This window comes from Raphanus sativus, chromosome 2 (genome assembly GCF_000801105.2).
Source record: "Raphanus sativus cultivar WK10039 chromosome 2, ASM80110v3, whole genome shotgun sequence".
Lineage (NCBI taxonomy): Eukaryota > Viridiplantae > Streptophyta > Magnoliopsida > Brassicales > Brassicaceae > Raphanus > Raphanus sativus.
This window is the reverse complement of record NC_079512.1, coordinates 26,604,153-26,623,540: the sequence shown is the minus strand read 5'-3', so window position 1 is coordinate 26,623,540 and position 19,388 is coordinate 26,604,153. Positions and strand designations below refer to the sequence as shown.

At 33.5% G+C, this 19,388-nt stretch overlaps 3 protein-coding genes across 4 annotated transcripts; 1 reads left to right on the top strand and 2 right to left on the bottom strand.

The window, feature by feature from the left end:
- Positions 1-1,542: 1,542 nt before the first annotated feature.
- Positions 1,543-5,053, top strand: LOC108842540 (uncharacterized). The gene is made up of 12 exons (XM_018615483.2): positions 1,543-2,255; positions 2,348-2,404; positions 2,553-2,608; positions 3,156-3,369; positions 3,504-3,590; positions 3,668-3,745; positions 3,839-3,922; positions 4,002-4,066; positions 4,148-4,316; positions 4,456-4,544; positions 4,639-4,753; positions 4,838-5,053. The coding sequence occupies exons 1-12, from the start codon at positions 1,653-1,655 to the stop codon at positions 4,871-4,873; spliced, it is 1,653 nt and encodes a 550-aa protein (XP_018470985.1). The 5' UTR covers positions 1,543-1,652; the 3' UTR covers positions 4,874-5,053.
- Positions 4,837-9,539, bottom strand: LOC108842538 (THO complex subunit 1). 2 transcript variants are annotated; one of them, XM_018615481.2, is made up of 20 exons: positions 9,382-9,539; positions 9,211-9,294; positions 9,035-9,109; positions 8,859-8,949; positions 8,575-8,720; positions 8,421-8,492; positions 8,254-8,326; positions 8,082-8,147; positions 7,947-7,993; positions 7,743-7,814; positions 7,511-7,636; positions 7,341-7,406; positions 7,219-7,260; positions 7,001-7,117; positions 6,830-6,912; positions 6,617-6,683; positions 6,459-6,530; positions 6,303-6,353; positions 6,151-6,210; positions 4,837-6,059 (listed from the first exon to the last, which is right to left on the bottom strand). In XM_018615481.2, the coding sequence occupies exons 1-20, from the start codon at positions 9,382-9,384 to the stop codon at positions 5,655-5,657; spliced, it is 1,818 nt and encodes a 605-aa protein (XP_018470983.1). In that variant the 5' UTR covers positions 9,385-9,539; the 3' UTR covers positions 4,837-5,654. The 2 variants fall into 2 exon arrangements, with proteins under 2 accessions (XP_018470983.1, XP_018470984.1); XM_018615482.2 differs by having other exon boundaries at positions 7,001-7,114.
- Positions 9,540-15,848: 6,309 nt separating this feature from the next.
- Positions 15,849-18,105, bottom strand: LOC108842720 (actin-7). The gene is made up of 5 exons (XM_018615718.2): positions 17,950-18,105; positions 17,466-17,536; positions 16,957-17,350; positions 16,267-16,880; positions 15,849-16,168 (listed from the first exon to the last, which is right to left on the bottom strand). The coding sequence occupies exons 2-5, from the start codon at positions 17,523-17,525 to the stop codon at positions 16,103-16,105; spliced, it is 1,134 nt and encodes a 377-aa protein (XP_018471220.1). The 5' UTR covers positions 17,526-17,536; positions 17,950-18,105; the 3' UTR covers positions 15,849-16,102.
- Positions 18,106-19,388: the final 1,283 nt, after the last annotated feature.

Sequence of the window (19,388 nt, the reverse complement as noted above, 5' to 3'; positions counted from 1 at the left end):
TTTGTTTTTATAAACTACATAATATGAGAACGAAACTTTTATAATTTTTAGTTATTTTAATTAAATATTAAATAAAAATTAAATCTAAAAAATTATTATCACTTGCCAAATAACCTAAATGATATTATAAATAATTAATGATATCTAATTTTCAAAATTATAGAAAGTGTAATAATGTTTGATCAATTCCATATATGATTTATAAACAATTAATATTTGAAGGGATTATATTTAACAGAACATGTGAGAACCTTGATCTACAAAATGTTTTCCATTTAAGTCATATAATATAGTGAATAATGTTACGTTATAATTAGAAAGAATTATAAGATAGATTTTTGGTTCACTGATTGTATGTTTTGTATTACTATTTAGAGAGAGAGAAATAAATATTTAGCATTTTACAAAAAAAATATTTAGCAAAAATATGTATACAATTAGGAAAACATTAGCAAAAATTAATAAAAAGAAAAAAATGATAACGAGAAAAATAAGAAGAGACTAAAGAAAATACTAATATGTGTTAAAGAAGTTAATGTGATAATTACATATTTAATTCCACAATCATTTATCTCTAAATATTCATTAGTTATTTTTACATCAAATTTATGTGAAATTTACGAATAATTTTCAAATTATTTTATAATGTTTCTAATTATGATTCAAAACTTATGACATTGTCTACATAACATATATTTTTATAAAATATTTATATCTGCGAATTCGATGGCAACCACCTAGTAATATCTTATTTCATAGGGGTTAAATCACGATAAAACCCATGGACTAGCCATAGCTAAGTCAATGTTGAAAGGTTTAGATTTAAATTGTGATCATTTCACGGGTCAACACGCCATGAAAGTTGTTAAAGTTGATTTAGTAAACGAAATAGCTATCGACCATGCACTTTTAAACAATTTCGTTCGGTTTAGTGAACGAAACAGCTATCAACAATGCACTTTCAAACAATTTTGGGACTCTTACACTGTCCATATATGATTTATAAACAATTAAGTTTTGAAGAGATTATATTTAACATAATGTGTGAAAATCTTGAGATAAAAAATGTTTTGCATTTAAGTTAAAATAAGATAGTGAATAACATAATGTTATAATTGAAAGTATTCTAAGATAGATTTTTGATTCATTGATTGTATGTTTTGTATTACTATTTAGAGAGAAAATAAATATTTAACAAAAATTATGTAAATAAGTAAAAATTAATAACAGTATATATATCCGTAAATTCATACAGTATTTATATCCGTAAATTCGCAGGCAACCACCTATTAGTTTATCAGTTAACAAGTTTAATGACACTGTATAAAAAACATGTTAAAAATTGTTTTATAATTTTAAAACTAAGAAAAAATCGTCTATAAGTCTAAAGATAATTACATAGCAACTCTTGAAGTATTTATAAGCCCAATAATATTTAGGCCTATAATTAACTTTTCCAGGTCTAACGAATCTTCGGGCCCATGCCCATGATCAACATTGCTGGTAAGTGTTAAATACCATTGCTAACCTCGCTGTTGGTCGGAATTTCCGAAGTAGCAACCATCTTCTAGATATCAATCGAACAAGGCTGAGCTCAATTCAATTGCTTCCTTTCAATTCGAAACCCTAACAAAAACCCTAAATCGACGAGGATGGAGTTCGACGAGTACGATTACCTGGAGAAGACGGGGGAGGAAGGAGACGGATCGAATAAGAAGAAGGAAGAGAGCGGGAACGAGAAGAGCGAGAGGAGTTACAGGAAGAGAGAAGGAGAGGCGCGTGACGGAGAAGACGGCAAGGAAGAGCGAGGGAGCAGTCGGAGTAAGAAGTCTCGAGGAGACGACGAAGAAGAGAACGGTGGAGGTAGGAGGGATCGGGAGAGAGAGAGGCACAGGAGCAGCCGGGACAAGGATAGAGAGAGTAGAGGAGGATCCAGAGATAGAGAGAGGGACAGGAGAGATAGGGAGAAGAGCCGAGACGGAGACAGAGAGAGGAGTAGCAAAGAGAGAGACAGGGGCGATAGGGAGAGGAGTAGCAAAGAGAGAGACAGGAGCGATAGGGAGAAGAGCAGAGACAGAGAGAGGAGAGAGAGGGAGAAGGAGAGAGAGAGAAGGGAGAGGAGGAGTAGCAGTAGGTCAAGGAGGGAAGAGAGGGAACGCGAAGTAGTTGAAAGAGGAAGCAGGAGACACAAGGACAAGAAAGATGAGCCTGAAGCTGATCCAGAGAGGGATCAGAGAACTGTCTTTGCATATCAGGTAAATTATGTTTTCTAATTAGCCCACACAGTTGAGCTTTTGTACTGGTTAAGCTAACCTAACTGTTTTTTTTTTTTTTTTGTAATTCACAGATGCCTCTTAAAGCTACCGAGAGGGATGTTTATGAGTTCTTCTCCAAAGCTGGCAAGGTCAGTTTACTTTTCACCTTTCTAGTTTGTGCATTGTTTTTGCTCCTTGTAGTTAGTTTAGGCCATGGCAAGGTGTTGATAGTTATCCACGGTCTCTATTTGTGTGTTTGCCTTTCTTCTTATTGTTCTCTTTTCCCTATGATTTCAGGTCAGGGATGTGCGGTTGATCATGGACAGAAACTCAAGACGGTCAAAGGGAGTCGGGTATGTTTTTCTTTCAGCTTCTGTTAAACTTAAGTTTTGTGTATGTGCACTAGTTACGTAATATTCTGCATATTTTAATTTGTCTATGCAATTTCAAGAACTCGATTTAACTGTATTCTTAGATGCACTATCAATGCGATAATGATGAGGATGATGGCAATACCTTGAACTCTTGTTTAATCAATTCTGCATGCTCGAGGTAGATGTCAGAAAAACCTGAATCCTGTTTCAGTTGTTACTTTCCGTTGCAAGCACTGTCAGGAAGGAGATAACCCATTAGCTCATCACTCTTTTTTTTGTGCTTATCCTAGTCTATGTTATGCTTAATTAGTCATTGCTCACTAGATCTAATTATTGTTCAATTTATTACTATGGCTAACATTTTCTATTCATCTAGGCCTCCAACCCACCAAAAGAGACTCAGCTTGAACTCTCGCACTAAAGTTTTTTGTTCCCAACTTCTCTTTGCTCCATTGCTTTGTAACTTTTATTCTGATATTCGTTTCCTATGTGTACTCTGATGTCAAGTATCTCTTTTGACTTGCAGGTATATCGAGTTTTATGATGTTATGTCGGTTCCAATGGCCATAGCTATGTCTGGACAGCTATTTCTTGGACAACCTGTGATGGTTAAGCCCTCTGAAGCTGAAAAGAATTTGGCTCAATCCAATACTACTGCAGGCGGTGGTACTGGCCCTGTTGATAGGAAGCTGTATGTGGGGAACTTGCATTTCAACATGACAGAGTTGCAGCTTAGACAGGTATTTTCACTGATATCCACTCTCCTTAATAGTTGTTTTAAAAGATATATAGCTTCTTGACAGACCAGCAAATGTTGGTGAACATTTTTAATTAAAATTTTCGTGCTCACATTTTTTTTTCTTCCTGTTGTCAGATTTTTGAGCCGTTTGGTCCTGTTGAACTTGTTCAGCTTCCATGTGACCTTGAAACTGGGCAGTGCAAGGGTTTTGGGTTTATCCAGGTTTGTAGAACTCGTTTTCAAATTGATTAGTGCTCTTTTTCTTCGTGATTCATCACTCATGAATTTTCCTTCTATAGTTTGCGCAAGTTGAACATTCAAAGGCAGCACAAATAGCCTTAAACGGAAAATTGGAGATTGCTGGAAGGACAATCAAGGTAAGTTTTCAACTCCTTGTGAAGATGAGTTTTTGAACTTCCGTGTATTTGATGTTATTTCACTGCTGTAAATATATAATTTTTTCTCCTTAGGTTTCCTCTGTCGCTGATCATATTGGCACACAAGACGGTAATCCAAAATCTGCTGATTTTGATGATGATGATGGAGGCGGACTGGTAAGCTACACAACCTTTTTCCTTGTGCCATTTTTCTCTTTTCCACTTTATACTTGTTCTTAACTAATCTCTCTCACAGGCTCTAAATGCGCAATCGAGGGTTCTGCTTATGCAGAAGCTGGATCGTACAGGTCTCGCAGCAAGGTGTGTCTCTCTTTTATGCATCTTTTATACTCGTTTTTATGTTATCCGTTTCTCTTTATATTATATGTAATCTGTGTACAGTATTGGAGTACCAGCGCTAAATGGAACAGCTCTGAATCAACCAGGCATGAATCCTGGTTTCCCAACATCAGTGCTTCCGACAACAGCACTCCCTTCTGTTGTGTCAGAGCCTATTGGTCAGCCAAGTGAATGTCTTCTACTGAAGAATATGTTTGATCCTGCAACGGAGGTTGGTTCTTACTTCTTTTGTTCTTCACTTGACTTGAGGGTTGTGGGAAAAAAAAAGAGAGAGTCTCAGCCTAATGTAAAAAGGGTTGTTGGCTCTTTTCTACAAGTATTACTAACATTAAAACATCACTTTGTTGCAGACCGAACCTGGTTTTGATGAAGAAATTAAAGAAGACGTTCACGATGAATGCTCCAAGTATGGCGAAGTCAAGCATATTTATGTAGACAAGTAAGTATCATCCCAGGAGTTTCAATTGTATAGTTAGCTCTTTATGTTTATATAGTAGATATGTGATATTGGTCTGGAACTGGGTGAAATGCAGGAACAGCGCAGGTTTTGTGTACCTGCGGTTTGAATCAGTGCAGGCGGCAATGGCAGCTCAAAGAGCGATGCACATGAGATGGTTTGCACAGAAGATGATATCTGCAACTTTCTTGGTAAGATTGATCAGTTTCTCTATCCCCGAGTCTTTTTTTTCTTTCTTCTGTTTTCAGGTTTACTGAGTGTATCTTTTATTGCAGCCTCCACATGTATATGAAGCCAAAGCCAAGGCGTGAGTTACAGGGGAAGCCAAGTTTTTCTAGTTCTTTTCTGACTTGGTATAAAACCTTAAACCGGATTTAATCTCTTGTCTGAATATCTTATCCAAAGATTATTGGGTTCCTTTCTTTCTCGTTTGTTGTAACACCCTCATATATTGTGGTCTTTATAAAGTATTTTGTTTTGTTTTACCTTCATTCGACTGCGTCGAACTAGTTACAGAAGTTTTCAAATAACAATACAGAACCTTAAGCTTCAATCTTAAAAGAACTGATTCACCTATCCAATGTTGATCCTTTTAGATCGGTCTCGTCGGCATTGAATGCTCAAACAAGGCCACTTTTATGTGACTAACAGAACCGCAACCTGTCTACCGGAAAATCAACTGCAAGAATAGACAGAACAGTGTTGGCTGTAATAAGAAGATGCTCTTTCAACGGATCCAACCTTACAAAGACATCCACACCAGCTAGCTCTCATGGTTTCCCTTCTTTCTCGTGTCTCAACGTAGTACAGTCCAAGTATGTTTCTCTTTCTATAGGATACCATTAAGGGAACTGATCTAGGAGTTGAAAAGTGATATACTAGAGAAACTGAATGAGCATGAAACTTGAGTAACCGCAAGACATTTCAAATTTTACATCCAACAAAATTTTTATGCAAAACAACATAATTTACTACATGTGAAACATATTTAAAATAGCCGTACTTATCATAATTTGATAAAAATCAATACATTTATAACTTCATATCCAAAGGAATCACCAACAAAGAAAGGGTTCAGACAGAAAGCTTTGCTCAAGAGATAGGCACGGGAGGATGATTAAGATCAGTCTCCATCAAACCACCTTCCTCTGTCTCTGCGTCTTCGATCTGGCCGGCTTCTTGACCGTTGTCTGTGTCAGAACCACCGAGTCTTTGTTGTTCCTCAGGGGTAGGAGTGTCTGCAACAGCATCACTCTCCATCGCCTCTGATTCGCCTCTTCCAACTTCACCTTCAGCTTCACTAGTAGAACCACCAGCCAGGGTTCCCTCTGCTGATACCAGAGACCCACCTTTGGTTTCTTCTTCCAGAGATCCACCTTTGGTTTCATCCTTCTTAGCACGCTTCGCTTTTTCGTTCGGTTTAGCTTGGTACTTGGACCGGACTTCAGGTGGCAAAAGTTCAAGAGGGACAACTCCTTCGATCCCCAGATCAGTAAACTGTAGAAAACCAAAATAGAAAAAAAAGTACTAAGAACTAATCATATTACGCATTGAGAAACAGAGTTTACGAGTCGTAAAAAGTAAGTACCCTAGAGAATCCTTCCAGGTCTTGCCGAGCTGCAAACCGAAGACCTTTCCAGCAGTAAACCTTTCAAAGACCGTAACAATTAACGTGCTTGAGAGACATACATCAATGAGACATTCTAATAATAAAGCAAGTCAGAGGATAGTTATGTTTACTCTATTGTTTTTATGATGGTACGCATCCTCTATTCCAGCTGATGGGTCCATCTGAGATTGAAACAAAAAAAAACAAACGGGCTGATAAGATATTAACCATTTCGAATACAAATTGCTATGTTGTCTTCTTTCATACAAATTGCTATGTTGTCTTACATCTTCTGCTAATGGTTTCCAGTAGTCTGCAACATCTGGGGTTTTTACACGTTGAGAATCAGTCACCGCATCCTGTCATAACGTCAGAGATTACAATTATTGTAGAGACATAAATTGAAGATTGAGATATATATCTAAGAAAGAGAGATAATACTTACCGGATTTAGCTCAGCCCATCTCCAAAGTTGGGAGAGTTCTTTATTGCCCAATCTCCATCTTGGCCTCCTGTCAAAGCAAAAGATAATCCATACTCTTATTTAGATTTAGCAGTTGCCTTCTCACTTGCAATGGACTATTGACTATAGATAACCAGGAGAAAGCAGCGAGATAACTCAATCTCTCTGGCACCTAAAGTATTTCTAATCTTATACCGTCTCTTTTGTCCTGCAATGGGTGATTTCTTCTCTATTGGTTGTTTTTCAAACGGTGGGCATCCATCACGTTTCCACCATACCTGTTGTTGTATGCATTAAAGAAAACCATTAACGACCATTGCCTTTCAAGCCAGAAAGTAAGAGAGAAAGTAGCAGCAACACGCATACCCAATTCTTTTCACGCTCCAGTATATGCTCAACTGCACGGAGAAACTCTTTCCCTTTAGGTGGAGTTATCTCGAGCAATTTCTTTACCCGATCCTCGCATGACTTGAGTTCTTCCTTCTAGACCGAAAAAGAAGATAACACAATAATAGTTTTGAGTGTTTTTGAATAAATTGTATACAAGAGCACCTTCGCTCGTTAACAAAATTAATAACACTGACCATGGTTTCAGATGGCAGATCTTTGTCGTTCTTTCCTGGTGCCTAACACGAAACATGAGTCAGTTTTAACAGACTACAAGAGAGGAAGTAGTTTTAAGATGTCAGTCTTGACAGATATTTACCCTCAAGTAATCAAACAGAATGAGACACTGGAGAAGAATATGTCGCCGGAAGCTCGAATCCTTCAACTGTAACCAAAAGTGACAAAATGTGTTAATTAAATAGCTTTAGAAGTTTGTATTCTATATAAGGAGATACACATATATCTTGTGTGTGTCCACATCAAACTTACCTCTAAGCCCATTAATTTACTACTTGTTAGGTATTTTATATTAAAGGTTGCTGCCTCTTCCTCCAAACTGTTAGCCTCTCCTTCTTCTTCGCTTAGTGGTTGAGCGTCAAAGGTGTTTAATACAACCTACACAGGCAGTTCAAGAAACGATGTCTAACAATGGTTTTTCACTACCACGAGGGTAACTTGTCCATGCGTATATATATATGCGTTACAGCCATAAATCACATACCGCCAAACTAGATGAAAATTTCTGCCACTTGGTAGATGCGGTAGTAAGAGAAGCGGGATTACAGAAATACTCCTGGAAATGATACAAAATGCAATTTCCAGTAACTGATTTTGTAGGATAATGAAGCAGAAATTATATGAGACAACCCTTATGAAAAAAGGGCACAACAGAGTTGCCTACAAAGTTCCTTTGACTAACACATACCTGTAAACTCCAAAATGTCTTATAGAAGTTGAAATCTACAGAAATTCCTGAGAATCAAAATGGCATAGACAGAACGGATAACACGTATTAGAACAGTCTAACGGAAAAAAAGGATTAGAGAAGAGTTCCACTTGCCTTTTGGAGGATCTTTTTCATATTTGGTTTCATTAGATGTATTAAAAACGCCTTTTATGTTCACAGCTGCAAGAATAAGAACAAGTCAAGCAAGCAAACGTTACACAGCTTCTAAATATTTGCATCCCTAAAAACTCGTATATACAATAAAATTATGAGAAAGCCTTCTTACCTGAGCGCTCAGATAACGGAAAAAAGTGAGCCAAGAACATAAGAATTCTTCCACAAAACACCACGTCATTAGCCTGTGTGTCAGTTTGTGAAAGCAGAAAAGGAATTATTAACAAAGAGTGGAAGTGACACAAGAAGTTTGAATAAAGGGTGGAGAGATAGTGAAACCTTTGAGAGTCGCCGGAGAAGTTGGTTGCAAGTCCTCAACATAACAAGTTTCCCACGTGCAAAGAGCTCTTGCTGCAAAATAATCGCAACATCCAAAGTCAAAAAGACAAGATACTAATGCAACTAACTAAGAGGGACAAATTCGAGTTCATACCTTGCCGAGTATATCTTGTTTACTCTCAATATAACCAAAAACATCTTTACAATTTTTCATGGTAGACATCTCAGTCAAATCCTCCAGCAGCTGGAATATCATGCCACCTTCTACATGCTCTTTCTCACAAAGATAAAGCACCACATCTAACAAAACCAATTGGAAAAACAAAAAAAGATGGTGAGAGGTTGTACAACAAAATTAGCCAGTAAGAACCAAGCACGAGATGTCTAAACAAGCCAGACCAGACATGAACAGAACGCTTTGTAATAGAAAATGCTAACCTAGAAGACGAGGAATCTGGCCGTTTATATTAACATCATCAATCAACTGACCATACTGCATGATCTGCTCTCCTGATTGAGCAGCAGAAGCCTGAACCAGCCCCCAAAAATAAATTAAATCAAAAGAATAGATCAACAACAAGCATATGCCTATACTTGGGTCAAAAAAAACAGACCACAAGCTGTTGAAGCAATGTCCGAAGCATGTTTTCAAGCATCTGGTTTTCATCTTGAGCCAACTTCGTTTGTCTCTGTCATAATCATAAGAAGAAAAGAAAAAAAGAAAGCAGTGAGACCAAAGTGAACAGTACTAGATACACAACTGAAGGAGTAAGTAAGTAAACAAAAGTACCTGAGGTTGAATAAAATCTTGAACAGTTTTGAGTGCAAAGCTTTCAATTGGACCTCTCTGCAGTATCGAATCTCTAAACGCATCCTGAGAGATTGAACCCAAATAAAGCTGATTTTTCTAAATCGAAAATCTGGATTTGAAATCGAAAAGAGTCGGAGGAGAGATTATTACCATTGCAAAGGAATCAGCTTCCAAATTTGGTAGAGAAACCCTTACGGAGATATTAGCCTCCGTCGGCGCACAGTCACCGGTTGTAAGCTTTTTGAGCAGAAGCGAGAAAGAAATTAGGAACGAAGACGCACAAAAAAAAATACAATCCGATCAATCTAGGGTTATTTTGTAATATACTGTTATTATTTTTAATGTATTGTTAGTTGTTACTTGTTACCCTTACCAATATATAATGTACAGTAAAAACTATATAAATTAATAATTTTAAGACTATAGTATTTTATTTATTTATAAAGTTATTAATTTATAAAAAAATTGTTATTTTTTATATTTTTAAAATAGTTTTATTTATGAAATAATAAAACTTTGATTTTCCGTATATATTAATTAAAATGTAAAATTTGACTTTCATATTATTTGATTATGTTATTTGATATGTATTTTCATGTTTCGTAGAATTTAAATATGATTTTTTCAATATAATTTTGCTAAATATTTTCAAAATATATTAAAAATGTTAAGGAAAAATATAAGTTTTTATTATCAATATAAAACTAACAATATTATATTTAGATTTTACTTCTTTAAAATGTATATAAGTACATATTATTAGTTTATAATTTTAATGGAACCATATATTTTATATGGGATATTAAAAGGTTAATATCTTATCATTTTATTGTTTTTGTGTCATATTTTAAATCTATTTTTTTATTAATTTATAGTAGTTATTAATTTATCTAATATTAATTTATAAAAAATTAGATATTAATTAATCACCGGATACATAAAAAAATGTGTGCTTTAAATTGTTTATAAAATGCTAAGTAGAATATTTTTTTATCAAAAAGTAAAGTGGATAAGAGGATAAAATTTATTTTATTTTATTTTTATAAATTTAGTAGACCAGTAAAGAAGGATACACTATCCATTTTATTGATATAATGAATAAAAGTATAAAACTAAAAATTGTATAAAATAATAAAATATCATAATTAATCTATTTACTTAATATTATAACAAACTCATGACATTAAAGTGTTTACTAGGTGCCCGAAAAATGTTTAATTAATTGTTTTTTTTACAAAAATAAAATAAAAATGAAAGCCAAAGTTACCAATGTCTTGATGGAATACTCTGATATAGACCCATATGGAAATATGTAAAAAAAGTTGTAAAGTTTATGGTTATTAATACAAAACTATAAAACTTAAAATCAGAACAAGAGAAAATCTTAATCTATTTAACACCTTAACTTTATTATATTTTTTACAGAAACTATTATAAATACCTAACTATTTGGGTGTAAATCTAGATCTACCAAAAAACTTTTAGAAGATTTGATATTATCCATGATGTTATTTTGCAAAAGAGAAAATCTTAATCTATTTAACACCTTAACTTTATTATATTTTTTACAGAAACTATTATAAATACCTAACTATTTGGGTGTAAATCTAGATCTACCAAAAAACTTTTAGAAGATTTGATATTATCCATGATGTTATTTCGCAAACTCATTACAATAATATTTACAGTTTATGTAGTTCAATGTAGAGAAACTGTAAGAAATCCAAATTCAGTTAAGGTAAACTAACAGAAATCAATATTATATTCATCCAAGTCTCAAACTAATCTTATAGATTTATTTATGACATTGATCTCAAATATACTTTTCATATATAGGTTAATGAGAAAATGTTATATGATTGTGTGGATATATATAAGCAACCTTCCATAAGTCATCCCCTACTCCAAAATCATAAAATCCAGGTATCAACTCATCCATTTATATTTTCAATATGTGATATTTTTATGTTAGCTTTGTATTTGTGTACATTCGGAGCATTCAAATTTTTTTTTTAATAAATATCATTTGCTTTATTGCAAATACTAAACTTATATGTAAATTTCTTGGGGTTAAATTTATAAAAGAAAATTGGGATTTTAATAAGATTATATAAAATAAATATTTCTAGCTGAGATTATCTATTCTGAAAATTTCAATTAAATATATGTAATGAGATATGTGAAAGTTAATTAAACATATTTATAGACTATATATATTTTATTTTATGTAATAATATGTATGTATATTCATTTTATATTTTAGTGCAAACATTAATAATATCTAACATAGTTTACATCTCATGTATGTTTCTGGTGTGTGACTATATAATTTTGAATAGCTGAAGCCATCTTTTTCAATATCTACACCAAAACATAAAAGTAAATCCAAAGTTCAAAGTAAGAAAATCATCGAGTGTTCAGATGGAACTGTTCCTATACTAAAAAATACAAATGAATATGTTACAAATGCTCAACACTGGGCTAAAAAACACTTCAGTCCGTTCACAATCGACAGTCATGGAACACATGTAAGAAAATCTACTTGAATTACTTGACTTATGAACATGTACATTCTGAAAATATGTTATGGTATAAAAGTTAACTACAACTTTGTGAATTTGGAGATTGCTGGAGTCAGAACATTCTCATACCAAGGTCCTTATCATGGAGTGACAGCTTTGATGAGTGTACATGATTTAAACATTAGTGTGGACCAAGCTTCGTATACTAACATATATGTAGGCAGTGGAGTCGGTGACAAAGTTAATTTTCTCCAAACCGGTTGGATGGTAAACTGATGTTGAGAATATTAATAAGATTACCGGCGCACAGTCACCGGTTGTAAGCTTTTTGAGCAGAAGCGAGAAAGAAATTAGGAACGAAGACGCACAAAAAAAAATACAATCCGATCAATCTAGGGTTATTTTGTAATATACTGTTATTATTTTTAATGTATTGTTAGTTGTTACTTGTTACCCTTACCAATATATAATGTACAGTAAAAACTATATAAATTAATAATTTTAAGACTATAGTATTTTATTTATTTATAAAGTTATTAATTTATAAAAAAATTGTTATTTTTTATATTTTTAAAATAGTTTTATTTATGAAATAATAAAACTTTGATTTTCCGTATATATTAATTAAAATGTAAAATTTGACTTTCATATTATTTGATTATGTTATTTGATATGTATTTTCATGTTTCGTAGAATTTAAATATGATTTTTTCAATATAATTTTGCTAAATATTTTCAAAATATATTAAAAATGTTAAGGAAAAATATAAGTTTTTATTATCAATATAAAACTAACAATATTATATTTAGATTTTACTTCTTTAAAATGTATATAAGTACATATTATTAGTTTATAATTTTAATGGAACCATATATTTTATATGGGATATTAAAAGGTTAATATCTTATCATTTTATTGTTTTGTGTCATATTTTAAATCTATTTTTTTATTAATTTATAGTAGTTATTAATTTATCTAATATTAATTTATAAAAAATTAGATATTAATTAATCACCGGATACATAAAAAAATGTGTGCTTTAAATTGTTTATAAAATGCTAAGTAGAATATTTTTTTATCAAAAAGTAAAGTGGATAAGAGGATAAAATTTATTTTATTTTATTTTTATAAATTTAGTAGACCAGTAAAGAAGGATACACTATCCATTTTATTGATATAATGAATAAAAGTATAAAACTAAAAATTGTATAAAATAATAAAATATCATAATTAATCTATTTACTTAATATTATAACAAACTCATGACATTAAAGTGTTTACTAGGTGCCCGAAAAATGTTTAATTAATTGTTTTTTTTACAAAAATAAAATAAAAATGAAAGCCAAAGTTACCAATGTCTTGATGGAATACTCTGATATAGACCCATATGGAAATATGTAAAAAAAGTTGTAAAGTTTATGGTTATTAATACAAAACTATAAAACTTAAAATCAGAACAAGAGAAAATCTTAATCTATTTAACACCTTAACTTTATTATATTTTTTACAGAAACTATTATAAATACCTAACTATTTGGGTGTAAATCTAGATCTACCAAAAAACTTTTAGAAGATTTGATATTATCCATGATGTTATTTTGCAAAAGAGAAAATCTTAATCTATTTAACACCTTAACTTTATTATATTTTTTACAGAAACTATTATAAATACCTAACTATTTGGGTGTAAATCTAGATCTACCAAAAAACTTTTAGAAGATTTGATATTATCCATGATGTTATTTCGCAAACTCATTACAATAATATTTACAGTTTATGTAGTTCAATGTAGAGAAACTGTAAGAAATCCAAATTCAGTTAAGGTAAACTAACAGAAATCAATATTATATTCATCCAAGTCTCAAACTAATCTTATAGATTTATTTATGACATTGATCTCAAATATACTTTTCATATATAGGTTAATGAGAAAATGTTATATGATTGTGTGGATATATATAAGCAACCTTCCATAAGTCATCCCCTACTCCAAAATCATAAAATCCAGGTATCAACTCATCCATTTATATTTTCAATATGTGATATTTTTATGTTAGCTTTGTATTTGTGTACATTCGGAGCATTCAAATTTTTTTTTAATAAATATCATTTGCTTTATTGCAAATACTAAACTTATATGTAAATTTCTTGGGGTTAAATTTATAAAAGAAAATTGGGATTTTAATAAGATTATATAAAATAAATATTTCTAGCTGAGATTATCTATTCTGAAAATTTCAATTAAATATATGTAATGAGATATGTGAAAGTTAATTAAACATATTTATAGACTATATATATTTTATTTTATGTAATAATATGTATGTATATTCATTTTATATTTTAGTGCAAACATTAATAATATCTAACATAGTTTACATCTCATGTATGTTTCTGGTGTGTGACTATATAATTTTGAATAGCTGAAGCCATCTTTTTCAATATCTACACCAAAACATAAAAGTAAATCCAAAGTTCAAAGTAAGAAAATCATCGAGTGTTCAGATGGAACTGTTCCTATACTAAAAAATACAAATGAATATGTTACAAATGCTCAACACTGGGCTAAAAAACACTTCAGTCCGTTCACAATCGACAATCATGGAACACATGTAAGAAAATCTACTTGAATTACTTGACTTATGAACATGTACATTCTGAAAATATGTTATGGTATAAAAGTTAACTACAACTTTGTGAATTTGGAGATTGCTGGAGTCAGAACATTCTCATACCAAGGTCCTTATCATGGAGTGACAGCTTTGATGAGTGTACATGATTTAAACATTAGTGTGGACCAAGCTTCGTATACTAACATATATGTAGGCAGTGGAGTCGGTGACAAAGTTAATTTTCTCCAAACCGGTTGGATGGTAAACTGATGTTGAGAATATTATAATTCAGTTCTCCGCAGTGTCCTCCCATGCAATGGTTTGAAAATAGAATGGTAATTTGATTTGTAGGTGAATCCAGCATTATTTGGTGACGGCCGCACATGGAGTTATGGATTTTGGAAGGTACATTTGGTGTATATATATATATATATATATATATATATATACTTTTGCACGTTTTTAATAAAACCCAAATGAAAATAGTGATACACAGTGGTTGTATGTCCATAACAATTTCAATATGTTTTATTTTATCTATTCTATTGTCTAAGTTTTTCCGTAGTGGAAATATATGTGCGTATATATATATATATTATAAGCAAATACAACAATAGTCTGACACAGTGGCAGAGCCAGAAAATTTTGGTTTTGGGGTTAAATTTTTTTAGGAGGTCAATTTTTATATTTAGTGGGATCAAGAAAAAAATTTGTGGGGTACTCGAAAACAGTTTTGAGTCAAACTTTATGCTTCCTCACTCTTTATTGGACTCGGATCATTTTCAGCTGGGCTCATATCAGTTTAACAGTAGTGGACATCTCTAATTCCAGTTTATGATTTATCATCCATTGGTTGTTTTGGCCCAAAGCTAATCAATGAAGTAAAGACTTTAGAGTCTTTTTTTTTTGGGAAAGTTCGATGGACAGTACAGAAGTGTGCCAATAAAGTTAGGGACAAAGAAAAAGGAATTTTAGAGAAAGTCGGTGACAATGTCAGGCAACTACTTGTTTTCGTGTGTATATGAGTTGTTCATCAGAATCTTTTTAAAGTATTGAATAAAGTAATTGGGTGGTTTAGTCGGACCGACCATTTCAAGTCTCTCCAATGGTGGGAACAAATAATTAACTAGGTAGGAGGACAATAACAGATTGTGTTGTTGAAGCGCTAGTCTACAAACGTAGCAATTGTTGTTGAAGCGCCAATGTTTCCATTTTGACGGACGGCGGCTCCGCCGCTATGGAACGTTTGGAAGTAGCTGTTTAGTGATTATTCACATCCAGTCCATTGTAAGTTTTCTTTCAAATTTGGTAAGCTTCTAAGTTCTAACTAATGAAAGATAATCTATAACGCCAAATGTTTAATGTAATGCATAACAATACTATAATAATTGCATTGCAATTGAAGAAATTATCCCATACAAATAAATCAAGACATCCAAACAAATATTTTATAGGGGAAAACCCCAAAAAATGAAGCAACGATCAAATATAATATGACTTCTTTTTTTTTTGCTTAGTAAGGACCAGAGCATCATCACAAGCATCCTTAAAGAGAAAATAAGAAACAAAGATAAAACTAAAGTACATAGAAAGACTCGAGAAACATCCAAAAGGTTCTAAAGAGACCAAAAAAAATAAAAAGAAACAACCACAATAACAACATATAATTTGAGTCCCATCTCAACAAGGGGAGATCGTACCAAACTCATACCACCAGGAACAAGAGAAGAAACACCTTAGAAGCATTTCCTGTGGACAATGGATGGACCCGACTCATCGTACTCTCCCTTCGAGATCCACATCTGTTTCAAACACACACAAAGCAAAACATGAATAATCTCACTCTCAAACTTCCAAGTCTTGTAAAAATAAAAGAGAGAGAATCGGTATTTTGTTTAACCTGTTGGAAAGTGCTGAGGGATGCAAGGATAGATCCTCCAATCCAGACACTGTATTTCCTCTCAGGCGGTGCCACCACCTTGATCTTCATGCTGCTTGGTGCCAGTGCGGTGATCTCCTTGCTCATACGGTCAGCGATTCCTGGGAACATGGTCGAACCACCACTGAGCACGATGTTTCCATACAGATCCTTCCTGATATCCACATCGCACTTCATGATGGAGTTGTAAGTTGTCTCATGGATCCCAGGGGCTTCCATCCCGACAAGCGACGGCTGGAAGAGTACTTCAGGGCAACGGAATCTTTCAGCTCCAATGGTGATGACTTGTCCATCAGGTAGCTCGTAGTTCTTCTCCACCGAAGAACTGCTCTTGGCTGTCTCAAGCTCTTGCTCGTAGTCGAGAGCCACGTAAGCAAGTTTCTCTTTAATGTCACGGACAATTTCTCGCTCGGCGGTGGTGGTGAACATGTAACCTCTCTCCGTGAGAATCTTCATCAGAGAATCAGTGAGATCCCTACCCGCGAGATCCAGACGGAGGATAGCGTGAGGAAGAGCATAACCCTCGTAGATTGGCACGGTGTGAGACACACCATCACCAGAGTCGAGCACAATACCTATAAAAGAAACAAATTTTAGCAAATATAATGTTAATCAGATTTACATTTTTTTTTAGGTTGAGCACTAACTAACCAGTAGTACGCCCACTAGCGTAGAGAGAAAGAACGGCCTGGATAGCAACATACATGGCAGGGACATTGAAAGTCTCGAACATGATCTGAGTCATCTTCTCCCTGTTAGCTTTAGGGTTAAGAGGCGCCTCGGTGAGAAGAACCGGGTGCTCTTCAGGGGCAACACGGAGCTCGTTGTAGAAAGTGTGATGCCAGATCTTCTCCATGTCATCCCAGTTGCTCACGATACCGTGCTCGATCGGATACTTGAGAGTGAGAATACCTCTCTTGGACTGAGCTTCGTCACCAACGTAAGCATCTTTCTGACCCATCCCAACCATGACACCAGTGTGTCTGGGACGACCAACGATACTAGGGAACACAGCCCTGGGGGCATCGTCACCTGCAAACCCAGCCTGTTCATCATATACAAAATCATGGGATCAATAAGTCTACACAAGTATGACGTTAGCTAAAATATAAAACAATCTCTTAACTAAAATATAAAACAATCTCTTAATACTCACTCACCTTCACCATTCCAGTTCCATTGTCACACACAAGGGGTTGAATGTCCTCACCATCGGCCATCTTTCGCTAAGCTACAGTAAACAAAAGCCACCGATGAAATCAGATCAGCCTCAATAGCAAATGATAAAACACTTCGCAGATCTCAGAATACACTTTAGAACAATGATCCCTTAACAGATCGAGGTATCAAACTAGATCAAGCAACGATACAAATCATTTCGAGCTATACACCTTCACCGAGCTGAAGAAACCGAAACTAACAACAACAGATCGACACAAGCGATAAGAATCCATCAAAATCAATAGATCTAACGCATAAACCCTAAGAAATCAACGATTAGTTCAGATCGATCCATACCAGCACCAATCGAAGTAGCCTCAAACAAAGATATGAACATAATAATCAACGCATGCTTGACAGATCTAGCAAAATCAGCATATAGAATCGAGCGATGAACGAAAATAAGCGGATCTAGACTCTCACCTTAGAGAGGAAGAAGAAGATGATAGAGCAGAGAAGACGTTTCGAGAAGATGGAAGCAGAAACGGCCAGCAGATACACTAGAGATAGTGAGAGGAGTATATAAGGGAGAGAATATATAGGTAAGATCTTCCCTTCATTTCACTCTTTCATTTGTTTATTTTATTTTTTATTTATTTAAAGTGCTCGAAATTAAATTAAAATTATATTTCTGAGGGAGCAAACGCTATGGTGACCTGGCTTGACACTTGTTTTAGCTCACCGACGCTATACGCCGCCGTTAGATTGATTGAAACTTTTTATCTCTACCGTCCATTAATAAATTAGCGGCTGAACAAGGGTTCGGTTCGGACAGCGTTCAAATTTTTATTCTCCATGATTGCAAAAAACTAATAATAGCATTAATAATTAATAAAATGAGAATATTGCTGACAAACAGAGGACTCTTATGTTTTCTCCCGTGACCGTATTTTTGAATAGATTTGATTATTTGAATATCAAAAGAATTTTTAAATTTATAATTTATTTTCTCTTATTACGCTTTCATCTTTGAGATTTCAAACTTGAAGTCAATCTACCTAAAAAATATAGACTAACTGTATGTATGGTATTTGAGAAGAAAACATAGTGTATATTACGCTTTAATTTGTAGCAGAGTATTCACAATACTATTTGCATATTTGGTATACAAGTCCAACATGAATTAGTTCAATATTCCAAATTCTAATCACCTTTTGGAATGATTAAAGCAGAATAATAATCTTTTTGAAATAAAGTTTCATGTCCCATGTTGGAAAGCATGTGTCAATAATAGTTGGAAAGTGGTCTTGCTTGGTTGGCAGCTTACATGATCAAAAATAGTTAACGGGACTTTTCTTAATTTATGATTCTTCACATTTAGTTTCTTGTCTAATAAACCTCACATAAAATAAATAGTTACAAACTGTTCTAAAAAGAGATAAGTATAAAGGTAAATTCAAAGGGAAGCCAAAGCCGTCATCATTTGTAAGTTGTATTCCAAGGAAAGACAAGTTGAGCGAACATTCTTCTCATTGCCACTTTACAGTGATTGCAAATTTTGACTTCAATTTGATGTATTCAAACTTTATTTTCCATGGAAAATTTGTTTCACTGTGTTCGTCAAAACAGACGGGCTAAACTATAATGGCCTGAAAGAATATCAGGAACATATGCTTGGGTATATATATGTAGCAGTTTTGGCCCAATAAGTAACACTAAGAGTCGAAGACCCAACGAGCCAAGATAAGATACAAATATACGATACAAGGGATAGGATAAATAAACGTTTAGCTAAAGGCATCTGTAAGTGCTGTCATCAAATTTGTTTTGAGTTTGCTCTATGGTTGCTTAAAAAAATTATCTCTCAAATAAAATATTCAAAGTACATTCTATTATTAATATTTATTGTAAATTTTAATAAT

What these genes read in the sequence shown, in the direction of transcription:
- LOC108842540 (XM_018615483.2), top strand. Translation starts at nt 1,653, where the DNA reads ATGGAGTTCGACGAGTACGATTACCTGGAGAAGACGGGGGAGGAAGGA. An exon ending in AGACGGTCAAAGGGAGTCGG is followed by an intron (nt 2,609 to 3,155) that starts GTATGTTTTTCT and finishes TTTGACTTGCAG; the next exon opens with GTATATCGAGTTTTATGATG. An exon ending in TGTTTGATCCTGCAACGGAG is followed by an intron (nt 4,317 to 4,455) that starts GTTGGTTCTTAC and finishes ACTTTGTTGCAG; the next exon opens with ACCGAACCTGGTTTTGATGA.
- LOC108842538 (XM_018615481.2), bottom strand. An exon ending in AACAAGATATACTCGGCAAG is followed by an intron (nt 8,493 to 8,574) that starts GTATGAACTCGA and finishes ATTATTTTGCAG; the next exon opens with CAAGAGCTCTTTGCACGTGG. An exon ending in ATTGCAGGACAAAAGAGACG is followed by an intron (nt 6,684 to 6,829) that starts GTATAAGATTAG and finishes TTGCTTTGACAG; the next exon opens with GAGGCCAAGATGGAGATTGG.
- LOC108842720 (XM_018615718.2), bottom strand. Translation starts at nt 17,525, where the DNA reads ATGGCCGATGGTGAGGACATTCAACCCCTTGTGTGTGACAATGGAACT. An exon ending in ATGGAACTGGAATGGTGAAG is followed by an intron (nt 17,351 to 17,465) that starts GTGAGTGAGTAT and finishes TATGATGAACAG; the next exon opens with GCTGGGTTTGCAGGTGACGA. An exon ending in CCCTCAGCACTTTCCAACAG is followed by an intron (nt 16,169 to 16,266) that starts GTTAAACAAAAT and finishes TGTTTGAAACAG; the next exon opens with ATGTGGATCTCGAAGGGAGA.